The sequence below is a fragment of the Anomalospiza imberbis genome, chromosome 29 (genome assembly GCF_031753505.1).
Source record: "Anomalospiza imberbis isolate Cuckoo-Finch-1a 21T00152 chromosome 29, ASM3175350v1, whole genome shotgun sequence".
In the NCBI taxonomy this organism is placed as follows: Eukaryota; Metazoa; Chordata; class Aves; order Passeriformes; family Viduidae; genus Anomalospiza; species Anomalospiza imberbis.
This window is the reverse complement of record NC_089709.1, coordinates 2,835,710-2,858,497: the sequence shown is the minus strand read 5'-3', so window position 1 is coordinate 2,858,497 and position 22,788 is coordinate 2,835,710. Positions and strand designations below refer to the sequence as shown.

Sequence of the window (22,788 nt, the reverse complement as noted above, 5' to 3'; positions counted from 1 at the left end):
ATTGCTGCAGGCACCCTGAAACTGCTGCAGGAACCTGCACCCCAAAACTGCAGCAGGAACCTGCACCCCAACCCCCTGGGAGGGGAGTCCCCCCCACCCTGAGCTCCACCTGCACCCCAAACTCTCTGAGCCACCTGCACCCCAAACTTGCCCTACCCCATCCCCTGGGAGCCACCTACAACCCCCAGCACCTCCCAAGCACCCACACCCAAATCAGGGAGCCACCAACACCCCAAAATCCTTTGAGGCACCAATACCCCAAACCCCTCCCAGCTATCAACACCTCAACCCCCCTGGGAGTCCCCCCCACCCTGAGCTCCTCCTGCACCCCAACTTCTCCCAGCCACCAACACCCCAACTTTCATCTGCACCCCAGCTCCTCCCTGGCACCCACACCCAAATTTAGGAGCCACCAAGGCCCCAAAACCCTGTCAGGCACCAACACCCTGAGCTCCACCTGCACCCCAGCCTCTCTGAGCCCTCTGCACCCCAAATTCTCCCAGCCAGCAACACCCCAACTCCCAACTGCACCCCAACTCCTCCCAGGCACCCACACCCAAATCTGGGAGCCAGCAACACCCCAACACCTCCTGGGCACCCACACCAAAATTTAGGAGCCACCAAGACCCCAAAATCCTGTCAGGCACCAACACCCCAACTCTCACCTGCACCCCAACCCCTCCCCAGTACCCCACACCCAAATTTAGGAGCCACCCCTGATAGCCAACCCCAAATTTCACCTGCACCCCAGCTCCTCCCTGGCACCCACACCCAAATTTAGGAGCCACCAACACCCTGAACCCCTGGGAGCCACCAACACCCCAAATTTCACCCGCAACCCAATTCTTCCCAGGTACCCACACCCAAATTCAGGAGCCACCAAGGCCCCAAAACTCTGCCAGGCACCAACACCCTGAGCTCCACCTGCACCCCAACCTCTCTGAGCCCTCTGCACCCCAACTTCTCCCAGCCACCTGCACCCCAACTCCCACCTGCACCCCAACTCCTCCCAGGTACCCACACCTAAATCTGGGAGCCAGCAACACCCCAACCCCTCCCGGGCACCCACACCAAAATTTAGGGGTCACCAAGACCCCAAAACCCAGTCAGGCACCAACACCCCAACTCTCACCTGCACTCCAACCCCTCCCCAGTACCCCACACCCAAATTTAGGAGCCACCAAGAGCCCAAAACCCTGCCAGGCACCAACACCCTGAGCTCCACCTGCACCCCAGCCTGTCCCCAGTACCCCACACCCAAATTTAGGAGCCACCAAGGCCCCAAAACCCTGCCAGGCACCAACACCCTGAGCTCCACCTGCACCCCAGCTCCTCCCAGGCACCCACACCCAAATTTAGGAGCCACCAAGGCCCCAAAACCCTGTCAGGCACCAACACCCTGAGCTCCACCTGCACCCCAGCTCCTCCCAGGCACCCACACCCAAATTTAGGGGCCACCAAGGCCCCAAAACCCTGCCAGGCACCAACACCCTGAGCTCCACCTGCACCCCAGCCTGTCTGAGCGCCCTGCACCCCAATCCTGAGCCCCCAGGCCTCCCTTTGCATATTTCCATGGCAAAGGCCCAGTTTTGCATCGAGGCCCCGCTGCACCCCGCGGGGCCAAACAGGCCCAAAATAGCCCCCACAGACACAGCGTTCCAAAATAAAGAAAACACACAAAAACACCCCCGAAAAACCGGAAAGACAAAACAAAATAAAAACCACCCCCCCCCAAAAAAAGCCGAAAACCCACAGCCGGCAGCGTTTTGCAGTCTGGGCACAGCAGGGCAGAGTCACCCTGGCTGTCTGTGGGACCGGGCCCGGCCAGCACCGTGGGCTTGTGGCCCCGGGCCTTGGTGGCCCAGGGACAGGAGCCCTGGTGTGCATTTTGGGGATGGGATTTTGCCTCTCCAGAGGATTTTGGGGCAGGATTTTTTCCTCTCCAGAGGATTTTGGGGTGGGATTTTGCCTTTCCAGATGATTTTGGGATGGGATTTTGCCTCTCCAGAGGATTTTGGGGTGGGATTTTGCCTTTCCAGACGATTTTGGGATGGGATTTTGCCTCTCCAGAGGATTCTGGGGCAGGATTTTTTCCTCTCCAGAGGATTTTGGGGCAGGATTTTGCCTCTCCAGAGGATTTTGAGGTGGGATTTTTCCTCTCCAGAGGATTTTGGGGCAGGATTTTGCCTCTCCAGAGGATTTTGGGGCAGGATTTTTTCCTCTCCAGAGGATTTTGGGGCAGGATTTTGCCTCTCCAGAGGATTTTGAGGTGGGATTTTGCCTCTCCAGAGGATTTTGGGGCAGGATTTTTCCTCTCCAGAGGACTTTGCGGTGGGATTTTGCCTCTCCAGAGGATTTTGGGGCGGGATTTTTTCCTCTCCAGAGGATTTTGGGGCGGGATTTTTTCCTCTCCAGAGGATTATGGGGTGGGATTTTGCCTATCCAGAGGACTTTGGGGTGGGATTTTGCCTCTCCAGAGGGGATTTTCCAGCTGAAGGGAGCTGAGAGAGGGACACATCCACCCCAAACCTGCAGAGATGGGAATGTGGGGGTGCAGGGACCCCCTAAAGAGGGAGGAAAAAGAGATCTAAAAAGGGGGGGGAAACTGCAGCACCACGCAGAAGGCCCCCAGCAGTGCTGGGTGAGGCCCTGGCACGGATTTTCCAGAGAATTCCTGAATTCCCCATCCCCAGAAGCATTTCCAGCCAGGCTGGATGAGGTTTGGAGGAACCTGGAAGGTGTCCATGGTCGGGAGGTGGAACAAAATGAGCTCGAAGGTCCCTCCCAAGCCAGTTCAGTCTGGGATTCTGTGGTCAAAGCCCCACAGGGCTGGGAATGTCCCAATGTCCCTGTCCCCAAGGCTGCAGGTCCCCTCGGGGGCGGTGACACAGCCCAAATTGTGCAGGAGCCACCTCAGGGGCTTTCCCCACGCACAGCCACAGCCAGGGGAGTCCAGAGGTGACACCAGAGGTGACACCAGAGGTGACACCAGACATCCACAGCTCACAGAGGCTTTCCCAACATTCCTGGGGCAGCACGAGAGCCCCTGGCTGGGGGAAACGAGTTTGGTAGCAGAGGAAGGAGAACAAAAGACATTTATTGACCAAACTACAGCTTGTTTTGCACACAAGCAGGGCCTGGCTGTAGCACCACGGCTGAGCTGGGCCTGGCTCAGGCTCCGGGTGACATCCTGGGGACAAGGGTGTCCCAGCAGTGCAGCCCCCCAGAGCCAGGGGTGGGCGAGGAGCCCCTTGGGCATCAAAGGCACCCTGTGGGGAGCCCTGAGGGACCTGCAGGAGCTGCAGGTGTGAGCCAGAAGCAGCCCCAGAAGGTTTTACATTCAACCATCAGCTCCGTCCAGCTCGCGGCGTGGAGGAGCAGGAGGAAGGGAAGAGAAGGAAGTGGCCAGAATGGACTTGCACAGCTCCCCCACCCCCGCCAAGAGCCACCAAAAAAGGATTAAAAACAAACAGAAACATCAGCTGTTGCCAGGCAGCCGTGGTCACAGCCAGGCCACTGCTGCTTGTCACACTCCCTGGCTGGGCGGCTCAAGTACTTGAGGGAACGGCTGGAGTGGAGTCAAGGCTTTGCCACAAAAATGCCACTTCCCATGAGGAATGAAGCACAGGGCACCCACACTGAGAATGAATTCCTCCTTTTTGTATCGTCAGCTCTGTAAAAATGCACATATTCTACAGATTTATAGACATTTACAGGTTCTCTACATCCTCCCCAGCGCACTGGGGGGGTTTTTACATAATTACAAATGCACTCGCTATTTCTGAGCTGTCTCTGTGCAGCCAGGAGAGGCTGTGTGGGGCCAGGACACAGCTGGGGGTGACCCCCAGCCCCTCCAAGCCCCTGCCCCACGGGGAGGGAAGGGGCTGGGCAGGGCTCTAGCTCCATGGCAGAGGGTCTGGCACAGCTCTGCCACTCCCTGGCAGCACCTGGTTGCAGGTGCAGGCTGGCACAACATTTCCAGCATGCAGTGCTTCTGCTCCACAGCAACAGAGCTGCAAGTTTAGGCAGAGCAGCAGCAGCAGAAGGTGCTATTTCCAGAAAAAAAGAAAAAAAAAAAAAAAAAAACCAACAAAACCCACAACCACAACCCTCAAACATCTGCTCCAGGCTCAGTTGCCTCGCCCAGCCCAGGCCCCAGGCAGGAGCTGCTGCAGCTCCCATTTGGTTCCCTCTGGGATCAAAGTGAAGCAAGTCCCCTTGAGCTCCCCAGCACCATCCTGGTGAGGGAAGCAGAGGAAAAAAACTCTTCCAAAGCCATAAATCCTCCATCAGCAGCCACAACCTGGGATCACACCTTCCTCTTCCTCAGGAACGAGCTGCTCCGGGGATAGCTCCAGGTCCTCCTCGGGTCACTCAAGTCCAGCTTCAGAGGGAGCAGGCAGCTCTGCAGCCCCAGGGAGCCAGTCCTCCCAAAGTCCTGGTCCTGGGCAGCTCCAGCCTCACCGGATCATGTAGGCCAAGCTGGCCCCCAGGCCAGCCACTCCTGCAAACGCCATCAGAACGTTCCGGATGCTGCTCTCCAGGTCCTCCACTCGGAAGAAGTCCACAAAGCCCTCCTGGGAGAGAGGAGGGATGGTCAGTGCCCTGCCAGGCAGCTCTCGTGGAGAGGAGGGCAGGGGATGGGGGGAACAGCCTGCCTAGCACAGCCCCCAGCCCCAGTTCAGCCTCAAACATCGCCCTGTGCTCCCCCAGCCCCATTTCATCCTGCACATCCCCAGCCCCATTTCATCCTGCACATCCCCAGCCCCATTTCATCCTGCACATCCCCAGCCCTATTTCATCCTGCACATCCCCTGTGCTCCCCCAGCCCCATTTCATCCTGCACATCCCCAGTGCTCCCCAGCCCCATTTCATCCTGCACATCCCCAGTGCTCCCCAGCCCCATTTCATCCTGCACATCCCCAGTGCTCCCCAGCCCCATTTCATCCTGCACATCCCCAGCCCTATTTCATCCTGCACATCCCCTGTGCTCCCCCAGCCCCATTTCATCCTGCACATCCCCTGTGCTCCCCCAGCCCCATTTCAGCTTTAAACATCCCCAGTGCTCCCCCAGCCCATTTAATCCTGAACATCCCCTGTACTCCCCCAGACCCAATTCAGCCTAAAACAACCCCAGCCCCATTTCATCCTGCACATCCCCAGCCCCATTTCAGCTTTAAACATCCCCTGTGTTCCCCCAGCCCCATTTCAGCCTAAAACAACTCCAGCCCCATTTCATCCTGCACATCCCCAGTGCTCCCCCAGTCCCATTTCAGTTTAAAACAACCCCAGCCCCATTTCATCCTGCACATCCCCAGTGCTCCCCCAGCCCCATTTCAGCCTAAAACAACACCAGCCCCATTTCATCCTGCACATCCCCAGCCCTATTCTATCCTGCACATCCCCTGTGCTCCCCCAGCCCCATTTCATCCTGCACATCCCCTGTGCTCCCCCAGCCCCATTTCAGCTTAAAACAACCCCAGCCCCATTTCATCCTGCACATCCCCTGTGCTCCCCCAGCCCCATTTCAGCTTTAAACATCCCCTGTGCTCCCCCAGCCCCATTTCATCCTGCACATCCCCAGTGCTCTCCCAGCCCCATTTCAGCTTTAAACATCCCCTGTGCTCCCCCAGCCCCATTTCAGCCTAAAACAACCCCAGCCCCATTTCATCCTGCACATCCCCAGCCCTATTCTATCCTGCACATCCCCTGTGCTCCCCCAGCCCCATTTCATCCTGCACATCCCCAGTGCTCCCCCAGCCCCATTTCATCCTGCACATCCCCAGTGCTCCCCCAGCCCCATTTCAGCTTTAAACATCCCCTGTGCTCCCCCAGCCCCATTTAATCCTGCACATCCCCAGTGCTCCCCCAGCCCCATTTCAGCCTAAAACAACCCCAGCCCCATTTCATCCTGCACATCCCCAGCCCTATTCTATCCTGCACATCCCCTGTGCTCCCCCAGCCCCATTTCAGCTTTAAACATCCCCTGTGTTCCCCCAGCCCCATTTCAGCCTAAAACAACCCCAGCCCCATTTCATCCTGCACATCCCCAGCCCTATTCTATCCTGCACATCCCCTGTGCTCCCCCAGCCCCATTTCAGCCACCCCAGCAGCCAAGGGCCAGCTCACCCCTCCCAGGCTTGCCCTGCCTTTGGGAATGCTGCCCCCAGGCTGGGCAGGAACGCGTTTTTAGCTCAAACCACTTCAGGCAGCTCATGGTAAGTGAATCCTGAAACCCCACAACCCCTCCGGCAGCAGTGAGTCAGCACTGACACACCACAGAAACAGGAAAAGGCTGGAATGTTGGGAAAAGCTCAGGAATTCAGGGCAGTGACTCACCCAGCCCCCTTGGCTCTCCAGCCACTCCCTCTTGGACGAGACCAGGGCGTCTGTGATGATCCCAGCCAGGGAGCTGATGCTCTGCTCCTGCTGGATGCTCTTCAGGTGCTTGGCCACGAAGGCTCCGAAGGCGATGAGCGTCACCACTCGGCCCCAGTTGGTCACCCCGTCGCTGAAGACGTGGGCAGCCACCTCCACCACCGACTGCAGGTCTTCTTCCTGCTGGATCTCCAGCTTCCGCAGCATTCCTGCAAGATTCTGGTTCAGGGACAGGCACCCAACGCCCCCAGGAGGGGCAGGGAGAGGGTGGGACCCCCCAGTGGAGTCTGCAGGAGCCAAGTGTCAGGGATGGAGAGCGAGTTCTGCTTCCTCACAGGGCTCTGCTGCCCTCCCTCACCTGGGCCAGACAAAAGCCAGCCCCTGCCACACTTTTAGTTCCTTCCTCCCTGTCTGGGGGACAGCTGTGGTGTCTGAGCTCGTCACACTCCCCCGTCTCGAGGTCCCCAAGCCCCACCACATCAGAACCACAGCCTGGCGAGGGCAGAGACCAAGGGCAGCACCCCAAACCAGGCAGACGTACCCCTAGTTCATTAAGACAGGATTATTAATTCATTTGAACTCTGCCTGGCAGAGCAGAATTCCCCAGCTCGACCTGCAGTGCCCTGCCGTGGAGAAGCAAACAAGCCAAGCGTTTTACGAAAGCGAAAGGCGTTGCTGCTGGTTGTTGCTCAAACTTGCAGGAAGCCTCCCCGAGGCAGTTCCTCCCGAGCACTCAGGAAATCACCGGCCCTACAGAAGGCTCACGTCAGCCTGGACATTCCTCGCCGAGAATAATTCAACAAGCACGTCCGGGAATTGGGGCAGAGGAACTGATCCCACTGCCGTTCCCAGCAGCACAGCTAAGGATGAAACCGAAGCTCTTTGTGTTCAACAAACAAAAAGGAAAGCAGCTAAAAAAAAGCAACGAGCTGAGAAACTGGCACATCCTCCTGCGAGGAGGAAGGTGTTTCACCGCACAGCACCCTAACACCCACCAGGAACCCCAAAACTGCTGCAGGAACCCAAAAAATGCTGCAGGAACCTGCACCCTGACACCCCCCCAGGAAACCCAAAAACTGCTACAGGAACCTGCACCCTGACATCCCCCCAGGAACCCAAAACTGCTACATGAACCTGCACCCGGACACCCCAAAACTGCTACAGGAACCTGCACCCTAACATCCCCCCAGGAACCCAAAACTGCTGCAGGAACCTGCACCCTGACACCCCCCCAGGAACCCCAAAACTGCTACATGAACCTGCACCTGGACACCCCAAAACTGCTACAGCAACCTGCACCCTGACATCCCCCCAGGAACCCAAAAACTGCTACAGGAACCTGCACCCGGACACCCCAAAACTGCTACAGGAACCTGCACCCTGACATCTCCCAGGCACCCCAAAACTGCTACAGAAACCTGCACCCTAACACCCCCCCAGGAACCCAAAAACTGCTACAGAAACCTGCACCCGGACACCCCAAAACTGCTACAGCAACCTGCACCCTAACACCCAACAGGAACCCCAAAACTACTTTCAGGAACCCCAAACTGCTCCAGGAGCCTGCATCCCAACATCCCCCCCAGGCATCTGCACCCTGACACCTCGCAGGCACCCCAAAACTGCTGCAGGCACCCCAAAACTGCTGCAGGAAATGCAGACACTGCCCGGCTCTGCTGGGCTCCATCCTGGCCTGGGACCCGACTGCCAGCAGCAGCCCCAAGGCTGGCAGCTCAGCCCCAAACCAGCCCCAGTTACACAAAACCAGGTCAAACCGGTCACTTCGCACTTCCAGTTCATCCCCAGGCCAGGCACTGGGGGTCAGCTTCCTACAGCTGCTCCAGGGCCCTGAGAAGGGGTGAAATACACCAAAACGGATTTCCCAGAGCAGCTGTGCCTGCCCCTGGATCCCTGGAGGTGCCCAAGGCCAGGCTGGACAGGGCATGGAGCGGCCTGGGATGGTGGAAAATGTCCCTGCCCATGGGATCGGATCAGTTTTTTATTTCAACCCAAACCATTCCATGGTTCTACGAGCACATTGCCCCCACCAAAAATCCCCTTGCACCTAAACTGGGAGGGGGTGAGGATCTGAAACTCCTGAGCTCATTAATCATTGGACGCTCGGGATTAAATACATTAAACTAGATTTCCCAGAGCAGCTGTGCCTGCTCCTGGATCCCTGGAGGTGCCCAAGGCCAGGCTGGACAGGGCTTGGAGCAGCCTGGGATGGTGGAAAATGTCCCTGCCCATGGGATCGGATCAGTTTTTTATTTCAACCCAAACCATTCCATGGTTCTACGAGCACATTGCCCCCACCAAAAATCCCCTTGCACCTAAATTGGGAGGGGGTGAGGATCTGAAACTCCTGAGCTCATTAATCATTGGACGCTCGGGATTAAATACATTAAACTAGATTTCCCAGAGCAGCTGTGCCTGCTCCTGGATCCCTGGAGGTGCCCAAGGCCAGGCTGGACAGGGCTTGGAGCAGGCTGGGATGGTGGAAAATGTCCCTGCCCATGGGACTGGATGAGTTTTAAATTCTATTTCAACCCAAACCATTCCATGGTTCTGTGAGCATATTACCCAGAAGAATTCCCCCCGCCAAAAATCCCCTCGCACCTAAAGTGGGGGGTGAGGATCTGAAACTCCTGAGCTCACGAATCTTTGGACGCTCGGGATTATTTGCACAGTCACCCCGAGCCATGGGGGCACGAGGAGGAACCAGGGCTAATCTGTAACTAGATTATCTCCTCTGCACACACCAACAGCGGCTTCTCCTCGTCCCCACGGAACAAAGTTCAGTTTCGTTTTCGAGCACTTCCCAACGGCTTTTATTTAACCCCTTCCGAGCCAAAGCCACATCCCATGAATGAGCCGGCCGAGAGCCCAGCCACGAGGGCATCACCCCCGGCCCCAAAGCCCCTCCGGCCACGGGGACAGGCCCAAAGGAGAGCACGGGGGTCTCGCCTCCTCCCGGAGTATCCGACCGACACACACCTTGAAAGGCGAGCTCGTGTTTCCTCATGACGCCGTCCCCGACCCTCCGCAGCGTCTCCAGCGCCTTCTCCATCACCGCATCGCCCGCCGCGCCGGGCCGGCCGGGACCACCCAGGAGCCCCGGAAAAAGCTTCTTCGCGCTGGGCTGCGCCTCTCCTGCCACCTCCCGCAGGTAGCGGCTGATGAGCTCCAGCGAGTCCTGCCGGAGCCCGTCCGGCGGCCCCGGGGGGGTCCCGGGCAGCGAGTCCGCGGCGGGGCCGCGCTCGGGCTCGGGCTCGCAGCCGTCCAGCTCCTCCTCGGGGCGCCAGAGAGTCGCGCCGCAGCCAATCAGCGCGCGGGGCGCCGCGCCTCGGCCAATCAGCGCGCGGGGGGGGTCGGCGCGGCCGGCGGCGGCCCCGGAGCGCTCCCGGGGCGGCTCCGCGGCGGCGGCGGCCGCGGGCTCCGGGCGCTGCCCCGGCCCGGCGGGGCCCAGCGCCGGGGAGCCGCCGCAGTAGAGGTTGAAGCCGATGACGGCTTTCGGCTTCACGGCGAACATGGCGCCCGGTGCGAGCGGCCGGCGGGGTGCGGGCGGGACCGGCGCGGCCGGGTTATATAACCGGCGGCGGTGACGCCGTAGGGGCGGGGCGAGGGCGGGACAGCGACCGGCTCTTTTTCCACCTCCGCTTCCGTTCTTTCGGCTGAAAAAAGAGCGAAAAGAGGGACCACCCGCTCCGTCCCCCGACTCCAGTACCCCGCTCCCGGTGCCCCCGGCTGTTCCCGGTACCGAGCAGCAGCTCCCGGTAGTGCCGTGCTGGTGCCCCCCTCCCGCATCCCTCCGAGCACAGCGGGAGCTGGAATCCCCCGGGGCAAAGCCCCCCCAGCAGCAGGGAGCGTCCTCGTGGCACCGGCCACGTGTGTCCCCTGCCCTGCCGGAGCCGCCCGGTTCATTCCCGGTTCCGCAGCACCGAGCATCCCCCGGGTGCGGCGCTGGAGCCAGCACGGGCTCGCTGGTGTGGCCAAAATGGGTTTGAAAGAAGGGAGTGTGACCCAGCCTCGTGAGATCGCACCAGGATGGGGGGTGGTGGTTTTAAACTAAAAGGAGGTGGATTTAGACTGTAAAAATGGGTAGATACAGGGAAGAAATGTTTTATTTTGTGGGTGATAAGGCACTGGAAGAGGCTGCCCGGAGAGGTGGTAGATGCCCCAGCCCTTGAAACATTCCAAGTGAGGATGGACAGAGCTCTTGAGCAGCCTGGTCTGGTGAAAATGTCCCTGCTCACTGCGGGAGGTTGGAGTTGATGGCCTTTAAAAGAAACTTCCAACCCAAATGATTCCCTGATTCCAAGGAATCCCACCTGGATCCGTCTGCTTCAAGCCCATTCTGACCTTGGCTGGCTCATCTGGAGCTTGGTGGGGATTTGCCCCATTCCTTCCAGCCCTTGGTGGGCTGTCCCCCATCTCCCCAGGACTGAAACCCCCCTGAGAGGTCCCAGAGCAGGGCAGACCCCGAGAGCCAGGGACCAGTGTGATGTCTCCAAGACACTGGAAACTGGGGGTGGAGCCCCTGAAACCACAGCTACCCCCCAAGAGTTTCCCAGGGTGTGCTGGGGCCTCTCTGTGCCACCAAAGGCCACCAAAGTGGAGCTGTGGCCTCACCTGGGCAGTGCCACCAGCCCCCATGACCTGGTGGCATCACCAAAGTGGGATGTGACGAGAGTGAGACACTGGCACAGGGGTCTGCTTCCCCCTCCCAGCACAGGCAGGGTGGGCTCTGGGTGAACGCCCAGCACCAAAAGGGACCCAGGGAAGTCCTGCCCTTCCCAGCAGCGGGGTTTTGGGTGCCTCGGGGTTGAAAATCCACACGTTGGGAGAGCACGGCTCCTCCTGCTCCAGGGAGGCACCGAGAGCTGCCACCTCCCTGGCCAGCATTTTGGGGGACAAAATGGGACAAATCCAAGCCCGCTGAGCATCACTGTGCTCTGTTTGGAGCCCTGAGAGCTGCCACCTCCCTGGCCAGCATTTTGGGGGACAAATCCAAGCCCACTGAGCATCACTGTGCTCTGTTTGGAGCCCTGAGAGCTGCCACCTCCCTGGCCAGCATTTTGGGGGACAAATCCAAGCCCACTGAGCATCACTGTGCTCTGTTTGGAGCCCTGAGAGCTGCCACCTCCCTGGCCAGCATTTCGGGGACAAATCCAAGCCCGCTGAGCATCACTGTGCTCTGTTTGGAGCCCTGAGAGCTGCCACCTCCCTGGCCAGCATTTTGGGGGACAAATCCAAGCCCGCTGAGCATCACTGTGCTCTGTTTGGAGCCCTGAGAGCTGCCACCTCCCTGGCCAGCATTTTGGGGGACAAATCCAAGCCCACTGAGCATCACTGTGCTCTGTTTGGAGCCCTGAGAGCTGCCACCTCCCTGGCCAGCATTTCAGGGACAAATCCAAGCCCACTGAGCATCACTGTGCTCTGTTTGGAGCAGGCTGTGGTGAGCACAGCCCCATCCCCATGCCCTGGAGATGTCCCAGATCCAGCAAAACCAGGGATGTGCATCCCCCTGGGGGTCCCCAGCTCCTGTCCCCCTGCTACCCCCCCCAAACCAGGGCTGGCTGGGGGGTCCAGCAGGATGAAATTCGTCCCTCTCAAAATCCTTCCCGTGGCCCCAAGGAATGTGTCCTTGTCGGGAAGAGAATTCTTGGCAGCAGGAGCAGGACACAGGGAGCTCTGGCAGCACCCAGCACATTTTTGGCAGGCGGTGCCAAGCTTTAGTACAAACACGAGCTGGAACAACGCGTCCCTGCCTGTCCCCTGCGTGTCCCTGGGGACCTGGGTGGGCTCCAGGGTTTGGGAATCCCCAGCTCTGGGGAATCCAAAGAGTCCTGGGAACACGGCCCAGCCCAGGGACACACCCAGCTGGGCAGGAGAGCTCCAGGGAAAAGGTGGGGCTGGGGAAAGGCAAAGGCTGAAAAGCCCAGAGGTGAAGTCTCCAGTGGGGAGAGAATGGGGCTGGACATGGCCAGGAGAAAGGCAGGAGTAGCCGTGCTCCTGCACCCCAAAATTAACCTGGAGAGACCTTGAGGGGTGACAGTGGGAACAAAGGTGGCCACAGTGGGACAGTGTGGAAGGATGTCCATGGGGGAGGGCAGCTGGAGCAAAGATTTGTGTTGATAAAATCCCTCCCCAGTGCCCCCCAACCCACCCAGCCCCCTGAGAGATGGGCAGGGCTGCCAGCATCACCCCCTGCCCCCTTCACTGTGGGAAGAAGCCCCTGCCATGGCCCCAAACCCTGGTCAGAACTGCTCCTGCTGGGTCTCATCCTGGGCTGTCCAATCCCTCCTCCCTCCTGCAAAAACACACCTGGAAAAGCAGGGAGACACATGGTTGGGGGCTGTCCCCAGACATTTGGGGGGCTGTTCCCTCCCTCTGCCCCCACAGCACAGGGACAGCCCCAGAGCAGCAATGCCCCTTTGCATCCTTCCCTTTATTTCCTCTTTTGGGTTTTATTTCCCCTTTTGGGGTTTAATAAAAAAGCAAGCACAGCAGTCCAGAAGAGGTGAACATGTAAAAAAATTATATATATTTTTTTATATATTTGTATCTATTTACAACATGGCTGGGAGAGACAGCAGGACATCCAAGGAGGGTGTGCAGCCACTGCCCCAACCAGGTCACACAGGGGCTGGAAAAGTGCTGGAGGCCAGAGCAGGACCCTGTGGGGACAAGGGGCAGGTGCCAATCCCACCACACTCCCTGTCCCTTCCCCAGAGAGTGGCCAGGAGCAGCCCCAGGGCTGTTTGTCACAGGAGGATCCAGGAACCACCTGAAGGCAGACACACGTTCCAGCACACCCTGGGTAAACACTCCTGGGAAGCAACACCTTGCTCCAAGCAGCACCAGGGAAGTGACACGAGTGACACACACAGGTTCCCAGGGAACGCCCAGGTGAGCAGGAACACACAGAAGGAAACCCCTGCCCGGGCATCCTTCACTCCTGAATCCCTTCCTTTGAGCCCTGTGCCTCCAGAACTGGGCTGAAACTGGGGCAGGTTTTGGGATGCCCTGGCACAGCTGTGCCCACACTCCCCACTGCATGGAAAAGTGGCACCCAGGGCACGAGGAGGGGACAGTGCCACCCCCAGCCCTGGCTCTGCAGGGCTGCAGCAAAAAGTTGTTAGGTTTGGGGTTGTTTTTAATGTGATGTTGGTGTTAATTTGGGTTGGTTTTTTGTGGGTTTTTTTTTTCCAGGCTTGAGACAAAGAAAACACAAGAAGGGAAAAAAATGAAAAAATGGGGAAAAAATAAATCCAAGTTTAGGATTCCCACACTCCCCACTGCATGGAAAAGTGGCACCCAGGGCATGAGGAGGGGGCATGTGTGGCTCTGCAGGGCTGCAGCAAAAAGTTGTTAGATTTGGGGCTTTTTGTTGCAATTTTGGTATTAATTTGTTTGGGTTTTTTTTTTCCCTCAGGCTTGAGACAAAGAAAACACAAGAAGGGGAAAAATTGGGATAAAAAGGAAATCCAAGCTTGGGACGCCCAACACTTTCAAAGCACAGGTTTGCCTCAACACCCTTCAAATTCCACCCTGTCTCTGGTGTTTTTTATCCCTTTCTGGGTGGTTCCTGCCACTCCTGCCTCTCTCCAAATTCAGTCAAGCCCCTCGGGGCAGCTGTGGTGGGGCTCTACCCCCAGATCACCACAAGGATGTTTCAAACACTGCCCAACCCCTCTCCCAAGCCCTCTGGAGATGCTGTGCCCTGTGAGCTGAGCCAGGGACAGATCCCAGGCAGCTCAGCTCAACACCCCCCTGGAATTTTTTTCATCTCAGCCAATTTCATCACTTTGAAGCTTTAAAGCACACACCTGACTACACCTTCAGACCTGGGATCACACCTGCCAGATTTGGAATCACACTTTCCAGATCTGGGATCCTAATTTCCAGGTCTGGGATCACACTTTCCAAATCTGGGATCACACCTGCCAGATCAGGGATCACTCTTTCCAGATCTGGGATCACACCTGCCAGGTCTGGGATCACACTTACCAAACTTGGGATCACTTTTTCCAGATCTGAGATCACACCTGTGAGATGTGGGATCGCTCTTTCCAAATCTGGGATCACTCTTTCCAGGTCTGGGATCACACTTTCCAGATCTGGGATCCTAATTTCCAGGTCTGGGATCACACTTTCCAAATCTAGGATCACACCTGCCAGATGTGGGGTCATTTTCCAAATCTGGGATCACTCTTTCCAAATTTGGGATCACTCTTTCCAGATCTGGGAACTCACCTATGAGATCTGGGATCACACCTGTGAGATGTGGGATCACTCCTCCTGCCCAGCTGGCTCAGACTCTGTGACCCCAACCCCTGAAATCCCTTCCCACACCTCAGCCTCCTCCAGGTGCCTCCCCCGAGCCCTCTCTGCTCCTCCCGGGGCTCTCCCAGCCAGGAGGCAGAGCTCCAGTGGCTCTGGGAGCCAGGATGGATCCAAACAGCAGCAAAATTAAGGCAAAGCCTCTCTGAGAGGAAGGGCCAAGCCAACCCTGCCCCCACTCAGCTTTGGGGTGTGTTTGCTGGAAAGACTCAAACAACTATGTGGATTCTGGTGCTCCCATCCCTATGGTACAGTGAAGTTCAATCCATTTAGCCAAAACAAAAAGAGACAAAAAGAGGGCAGCCCCCAGCTGAGAGTGCAGCTACCCCGCCAGCTTGCTGGTGACCAGTGAGGACTTCCTCTGGGGCAGGTCCTGGGGCGTGGGGATGTGGTCTCCTGTCACCAGGTTCTTGTCAGGCCCTGCACTTGGCAGCTGCTTGTTCTTCATCTTGGCCTTGGCCATGTTGTAGTCACCAGAATCGAAGTATTTTTGCTGGAAGAGGGAGAAATGTTTGGGTTATTGGGTGTGCAGGAGCAGGGGAACAGCACAGCCACGAGGATCCTTTAGGGAGGGCTTAATTGGGATTGGGAGTGCAGGGGTTGGGATTGGGATTGGGATTGAGATTGGGATTGGGTGTGCAGGAGTTGGGACTGGGAGTGCAGGGGCTGGGATTGGGATCGAGACTGGGATTGGGTGTGCAGGATTTGGGATTGGGATTGGGATTGAGATTGGGATTGGGTGTGCAAAAGTTGGGACAGGGAGTGCAGGGGCTGAGATTGGGATCGTGTGTGCAGGAGCAGGGGCTGGGATTGGGAGTGCAGGAACACGGGAACAATAGAGCCATGAGGATCCTTTAGGGAGTGTTGGGATTGCTCTAAACCAGGCCATGGGAACGTGACACAAGGAGGAAATCCAAGCAGGGAGTTAGGCCAGGTTTAAAAGGCCTTTGGCCAGGAGCCAGTGACTCAGCCCAGCCCTGGGTGGCAGCTCCTGGCCTGACTCAAGGCACCCTCTGACACACTGAGCTGCCTCTGGCTGGGACCTTTGGCTGGCGGGGACCAGCCTTGACCTACTCAGCCCTTGCACAACAGAGACTGAGTGCCAGGGAGTCAGAAACCTCTGGAATGCTGAGATCATGCCTGCCAGAGCTGGCATCACACTGCCAGAGCTGGCATCACTGCCACAGCTGGCATCACTGCCACAGCAGGCATCACACTGCCAGAGCTGGCATCACACTGCCAGAGCTGGGATCACTGCCACAGCTGGGGTCACATTGCCAGAGCTGGGATCACACTGCCACAGCTGGCATCACTGCCACAGCAGGCATCACACTGCCAGAGCTGGCATCACACTGCCAGAGCTGGGATCACATTGCCAGAGCTGGGATCACTGCCAGAGCTGGGGTCACACTGCCAGAGCTGGGATCACACTGCCAGAGCTGGGATCACTGCCACAGCTGGGGTCACACTGCCACAGCTGGCATCACACTGCCAGAGCTGGGGTCACTGCCAGAGCTGGCATCACATTGCCAGAGCTGGCATCACACTGCCACAGCTGGGGTCACACTGCCAGAGCTGGGATCACTGCCACAGCTGGCATCACACTGCCAGAGCTGGGGTCACACTGCCAGAGCTGGGGTCACACTGCCAGAGCTGGGATCACACTGCCACAGCTGGGATCACACTGCCAGAGCTGGGATCACACTGCCAGAGCTGGCATCACACCTGTGAGATCTGGGATCATACTGCCACAGCTGGGATCACACTGCCGGAGCTGGGATCACACTGCCAGAGCTGGCATCACACCTGTGAGATCTGGGATCATACTGCCACAGCTGGGATCACACTGCCAGAGCTGGCATCACTGCCAGAGCTGGCATCACTGCCAGAGCTGGCATCACTGCCAGAGCTGGCATCACACTGCCAGAGCTGGGATCACACCTGTGAGATCTGGGATCATACTGCCACAGCTGGGATCACACTGCCGGAGCTGGGGTCACACCTGAGAGCTCTGGGATCACACTGCCAGAGCTGGGATCACACTGCCACAGCTGGGGTCACACTGCCACAGCTGGCATCACACTGCCAGAGCTGGGATCACACTGCCACAGCTGGGATCACACTGCCAGAGCTGGCATCACACTGCCAGAGCTGGGATCACTGCCACAGCTGGCATCACACTGCCACAGCTGGGATCACACTGCCAGAGCTGGGATCACACCTGAGAGCTCTGGGATCACACTGCCAGAGCTGGGATCACTGCCAGAGCTGGGATCACACTTTCCAAATCTGGGATCACACCTGTGAGATCTGGGATCACACCTGCTGACCCTCCCAGCAGAGACTCAGCTGCAGGGACAGAGCCTGACAGGATTCTCTGCACTGGGATGATGAGCCAGGCCTACAGAGTCAGGACTTTTGGGATGATGAGCCAGGCCTACAGAGCCAGGACTTTTGGGATGATGAGCCAGGCCTACAGAGCCAGGACTTTTGGGATGATGAGCCAGGCCTACAGAGTCAGGACTTTTGGGATGATGAGCCAGGCCTACAGAGCCAGGACTTTTGGGATGATGAGCCAGGCCTACAGAGCCAGGACTTTTGGGATGATGAGCCAGGCCTACAGAGCCAGGACTTTTGCCCCAGAGAACAAACCCTGGCTGCTGCCAAGGCCCTTCCTGGACCATCCCAGCTGTAGGGCCATGGCTGGGGGCACCTCCCAGCTCAAAGGGCATCCCTTATCCACATATGCCATCCATGCCATCATCCCATCCATCACCCCAGCACTCTGCTCCTTCCCAGCACTGCCCATCCCACTGCCCTGGAGGGGCTGGAGCCAAGGCACAGCCTGGTCCTGTCCTCAGGGAGCTCAGTCCTGAAAAAAACCTGTCCCACGTTTGAGCTGATGATGAGCCAGGCCTACAGAGCCAGGCCTACAGAGCCAGGCCTACAGAGCCAGGACTTTTGGGATGAGCCAGGGCTACAGAGACAGGACTTCTGCCCCAGAGAACAAACAGATCACATCTGTGAGATGATCCAGAGCTCAGAACTAACAAAAACCTATCCCAGGTTGGAGCTGATGATGAGCCAGGCCTACAGAGCCAGGACTTCTGCCCCAGAGAGCAGACCCTGGCTGCTGCCAAGGCCCTTCCCGGCCCTCCCCAGCTCCCAGGCCAGAGTGGGATGCTGGGGGACACTCACCCCTTTGTGCAGCCTCCTCATGAGGAACTCTGCCCCTCCCGGCCACAGCCCCAGCCCGGGGTATTTGCCCAGGAGCTCGGCCTGCCCGGCCCTCACAGGGGAACAGCCCCATTTCCCATTTTTTCCCCCAGGTTTCCCAGGTTTTTCCTAGTTTTTCCTCATTTTATCCCCATTCTTTCCCCCATGTTTCCAATTTTCCCCCATTTTTCCCCATTTTACCCACAGGTTTCCCAGTTTTTCCCATATTTTTTCCCATTTCCCCCCCATTTTTTCCCCCAGGTTTCCCAGGTTTTTCCCCATTTATCCCCATTCTTTCCCCCAATTTCCATCTCCCCACATTTTTTCCCCCACGTTTTCCATTTTCCCCAGTTTTTCCATTTATTTTTTTTTCATTTACCCCCCATTTTCCCCATTCCCCCCCACCATTTTTCCCTATCTTTTTTTCCCATTTCCTCCCTATTTCTTCCCATTTTTTCACCCAGGTTTCCCATTTCCCCCCATTTTTTCCCTCATATTTCCCCATCTCCCCCCCATTTTTCCCCATATTTTTTCCCCAGTTTTCCCCATTTCCCCCCCATTTTCCCCCTCATATTTCCCCATTTCCCCCCCATTTTCCCCCTCATATTTCCCCATTTCCCCCCCATTCTTTCCCCCAGGTTTCTCCATTTTTTCCCCATTTTTTCCCCCTTTTTCCCGGGACACTCACCCCTTTGTGCAGCCTCCTCATGAGGAACTCTGCCCCTCCCGGCCCCAGCCCCAGCCCGGGGTATTTGCCCGGGAGCTCGGCCTGCCCGGCCCTCACAGGGGAACAGCCCTGGTTTCCCATTTTTTCCCCCAGGCTTCCCATTTTTTCCCAGTTTTTCCCACTTTTCCCCCCAGGTTTCCCATTTCCCCCCATGTTTACCCTCATATTTCCCCATTTTCCCCCTCATATTTCCCCATTTCCCCCCCATTTCCCCCATATTTTTCCCCCATTTCCCCCCCATTTTCCCCATATTTTTTCCCCATTTGCCCCTCATATTTCCCCATTCTCGCCCCATTTCCTCCCCATTTTTTCTCCCCAGGTTTCTCTGTTTTTTCCCCAGTTTTTCCCCCTTTTCCCGGGACACTCACCCCTTTGTGCAGCCTCCTCATGAGGAACTCTGCCCCTCCCGGCCCCAGCCCCAGCCCGGGGTATTTGCCGGGGAGCTCGGCCTGCCTGGCCCTCACAGGGGAACAGCCCCGGTTTCCCATTTTTTCCCATTTTTTCCCATTCTCCCCCAAGATTTCCCATTTCCCTCCATGTTTACCCTCATATTTCCCCATTTTCCCCCCATTTTTCCCCTCATATTTCCCCATTTTCCCCCCAATTTTCCCCCTCATATTTCCCCATTTCCTCCCCATTTTCCCCCTCATATTTCCCCATTCTCGCCCCATTTCCCCCCCATTTTTTCTCCCCAGGTTTCTCAGTTTTTTCCCCATTTTTTCCCCCTTTTCCCCGGACACTCACCCCTTTGTGCAGCCTCCTCATGAGGAACTCTGCCCCTCCCGGCCACAGCCCCAGCCCGGGGTATTTGCCCAGGAGCTTGGCCTGCCCGGCCCTCACAGGGGAACAGCCCCGGTTTCCCATTTTTTCCCATTTTCCCCCCAGGTTTCCCATTTCCCTCCATGTTTACCCTCATATTTCCCAATTTTCCCCCTCGTATTTCCCCACTTCCCCCCATTTTTCCCCTCATATTTCCCCATTTTCCCCCTCATATTTCCCCACTTCCCCCCATTTTCCCCCTCATATTTCCCCATTTCCCCCCCATTCTTTCCCCCAGGTTTCTCCGTTTTTTCCCCAGTTTTCCCCCTTTTCCCGGGACACTCACCCCTTTGTGCAGCCTCCTCATGAGGAACTCTGCCCCTCCCGGCCGCAGCCCCAGCCCGGGGTATTTGCCCGGGAGCTCGGCCTGCCCGGCCCTCACAGGGGAACTGCCCTGGTTTCCCATTTTTTCCCCCAGCCTTCCCATTTTTCCCAGTTTTTCCCATTTCCCCCCCCATGTTTACCCTCATATTTCCCCATTTTTCCCCTCATATTTCCCCATTTTCCCCCCATGTTTTCCCTCATATTTCCCCATTTTCCCCCCATTTTCCCCTCATATTTCCCCATTTCCCCCCCATTTTCCCCCTCATATTTCCCCCCCATTTTTTCCCCATTCTCGCCCCATTTCCCCCCCATTTTTTCTCCCCAGGTTTCTCCGTTTTTTCCCCATTTTTTCCCCCTTTTCCCGGGACACTCACCCCTTTGTGCAGCCTCCTCATGAGGAACTCTGCCCCTCCCGGGCGCAGCCCCAGCCCGGGGTACTTGCCGGGGAGCTCGGCCGGCCCGGCCCTCACAGGGGAACAGCCCCGGTTTCCCATTTTTTCCCATTTTTTCCCATTCTCCCCCCAGATTTCCCATTTCCCTCCATGTTTACCCTCATATTTCCCCATTTTCCCCCTCATATTTCCCCATTTTCCCCCCATTTTTCCCCTCATATTTCCCCATTTTCCCCCCATTTTTCCCCTCATATTTCCCCACTTCCCCTCCATTTTCCCATTCATTTTTCCCCCATTCTCGCCCCATTTCCCCTGCATTTTTTCTCCCCAGGTTTCTCCGTTTTTTCCCCATTTTTTCCCCCTTTTCCCGGGACACTCACCCCTTTGTGCAGCCTCCTCATGAGGAACTCTGCCCCTCCCGGCCCCAGCCCCAGCCCGGGGTACTTGCCGGGGAGCTCGGCCTGCCTGGCCCTCACAGGGGAACAGCCTCGGTTTCCCATTTTTTCCCAATTTTTCCCATTTTCCCCCATGTTTACCCTCATATTTCCCCATTTCCCCCCATTTTTCCCCTCATATTTCCCCACTTTCCCCCCATTTTTCCCCTCATATTTCCCCATTTTCCCCCCATTTTTCCCCTCATATTTCCCCATTTCCCCCCCATTTTCCCATTCATTTTTCCCCTCATATTTCCCCATTTTCCCCCATTTTTTCTCCCCAGGTTTCTCAGTTTTTTCCCCATTTTTTCCCCCTTTTCCCCGGACACTCACCCCTTTCTGCAGCCTCCTCATGAGGAACTCTGCCCCTCCCAGCCCCAGCCCCAGCCCCAGCCCGGGGTATTTGCCCAGGAGCTTGGCCTGCCCGGCCCTCACAGAGGAACAGCCCCGGTTTCCCATTTTTTCCCATTTTTTCCCATTTTACCCCCAGGTTTCCCATTTCCCCCCATGTTTTCCCTCATATTTCCCCATTTTCCCCTCATATTTCTCCATTTTCCCCCTCATAATTCCCCATTTTCCCCCCATTTTCCCCCTCATATTTCCCCACTTTCCCCCCCCATTTTCCCATTCATTTATTCCCCATTCCCGCCCCATTTTCCCCCATTTTTTCTCCCCAGGTTTCTCAGTTTTTTCCCCATTTTCTCCCCCTTTTCCCGGGACACTCACCCCTTTGTGCAGCCTCCTCATGAGGAACTGAGCCCCTCCCGGGCGCAGCCCCAGCCCGGGGTACTTGCCGGGGAGCTCGGCCGTGCCGGCGCTCGGGGGAGCAGCCTCGATTTCCCATTTTTTTCCCAGTTTTTCCCATTTTCCCCCATGTTTACCCTCATATTTCCCCATTTTCCCCCATTTTTCCCCTCATATTTCCCCACTTTCCCCCCATTTTTCCCCTCATATTTCCCCACTTCCCCCCATTTTTCCCCTCATATTTCACCCCCCATTTTTTCCCCATTCTCGCCCCATTTCCCCCCATTTTTCCCCTCATATTTCCCCACTTTCCCCCCATTTTTCCCCTCATATTTCCCCACTTCCCCCCATTTTTCCCCTCATATTTCACCCCCCATTTTTTCCCCATTCTCGCCCCATTTTCCCCCATTTTTTCCCCCAGGTTTCTCCGTTTTTTCCCCATTTTCTCCTCCTTTTCCCGGGACACTCACCCCTTTGTGCATCCTCCTCGTGAGGAACTGAGCCCCTCCCGGCCGCAGCCCCAGCCCGGGGTACTTGCCGGGGAGCTCGGCCTGCCCGGCCCTCACAGGGGAACAGCCTCGATTTCCCATTTTTTCCCCCAGCCTTCCCATTTTTTCCCAGTTTTCCCATTTTCCCCTCATATTTCCCATTTCCCTCCATGTTTACCCTCATATTTCCCCATTTTCCCCCTCATATTTCCTCACTTCCCCCCATTTTCCCCCTCAGATTTCCTCACTTTCCCCCCCATTTTCCCCCTCATATTTCCCCATTTCCCCCCCATTTTTTCCCCCAGGTTTCTCCGTTTTTTCCCCATTTTTTCCCCTTTTCCCGGGACACTCACCCCTTTGTGCAGCCTCCTCATGAGGAACTGAGCCCCTCCCGGGCGCAGCCCCAGCCCGGGGTACTTGCCGGGGAGCTCGGCCGTGCCGGCGCTCGGGGGAGCGGCCTGGGGAGGAAGGAGCGGGACTGAGGGCACGGGAGCGGGGCGGCCGCGCCATTAGAAACGATTCATCCGCAAAAACGTCTTGATGAGGAAAACGTACCCGGCTTGTCACATTATTAATTAATTAAAATGCGTTTGTGGAAGAAAATTTACATTATTAGTTCAATTAAAATGTGTTTATGGAAGAAAATTTACAATATTAATTAATTAAAATGTATTTATGGAAGAAAATTTACAATATTAATTCAATTAAAGTGTATTTATTGAAGAAAATTTACATTATTAGTTCAATTAAAATGTGTTCATGGAAGAAAATTTACATTATTAATTAATTAAAATGTGTTTATGGCAGAAAATTTACATCGTTCATTCACTTAAAATGCGTTTATGGAAGAAAAATTACATTATTAATTCAATTAAAATGTGTTTATGGAAGAAAATTTACATCGTTCATTCACTTAAAAT

The 22,788-nt window shown here is 56.7% G+C and overlaps 2 protein-coding genes across 2 annotated transcripts; both read right to left on the bottom strand.

The window, feature by feature from the left end:
* Window positions 1–3,079: 3,079 nt before the first annotated feature.
* On the bottom strand, window positions 3,080–9,925 carry MCL1 (MCL1 apoptosis regulator, BCL2 family member). Its single transcript, XM_068174831.1, has 3 exons — window positions 9,376–9,925; window positions 6,340–6,587; window positions 3,080–4,577 (listed from the first exon to the last, which is right to left on the bottom strand). The coding sequence occupies exons 1-3, from the start codon at window positions 9,908–9,910 to the stop codon at window positions 4,461–4,463; spliced, it is 900 nt and encodes a 299-aa protein (XP_068030932.1). The 5' UTR covers window positions 9,911–9,925; the 3' UTR covers window positions 3,080–4,460.
* Window positions 9,926–14,281: 4,356 nt separating this feature from the next.
* LOC137463570 (alpha-endosulfine-like) lies at window positions 14,282–19,892 on the bottom strand. The gene is made up of 3 exons (XM_068174839.1): window positions 19,773–19,892; window positions 14,678–15,217; window positions 14,282–14,405 (listed from the first exon to the last, which is right to left on the bottom strand). The coding sequence occupies exons 1-2, from the start codon at window positions 19,890–19,892 to the stop codon at window positions 15,047–15,049; spliced, it is 291 nt and encodes a 96-aa protein (XP_068030940.1). The 3' UTR covers window positions 14,282–14,405; window positions 14,678–15,046.
* Between the last annotated feature and the right edge of the window lie 2,896 nt (window positions 19,893–22,788).

Excerpts from the sequence above, each read along its gene's own strand:
- MCL1 (XM_068174831.1), bottom strand. The coding sequence starts at position 9,910 with ATGTTCGCCGTGAAGCCGAAAGCCGTCATCGGCTTCAACCTCTACTGC. Across the intron at positions 6,588-9,375 it reads ACACGAGCTCGCCTTTCAAG|GAATGCTGCGGAAGCTGGAG; the intron begins GTGTGTGTCGGT and ends AGAATCTTGCAG. Across the intron at positions 4,578-6,339 it reads TGGAGAGCCAAGGGGGCTGG|GAGGGCTTTGTGGACTTCTT; the intron begins GTGAGTCACTGC and ends CCTCTCTCCCAG.
- LOC137463570 (XM_068174839.1), bottom strand. The coding sequence starts at position 19,892 with ATGGGAAACCAGGGCAGTTCCCCTGTGAGGGCCGGGCAGGCCGAGCTC. Across the intron at positions 15,218-19,772 it reads TGAGGAGGCTGCACAAAGGG|CAAAAATACTTCGATTCTGG; the intron begins GTGAGTGTCCCG and ends TCCCTCTTCCAG.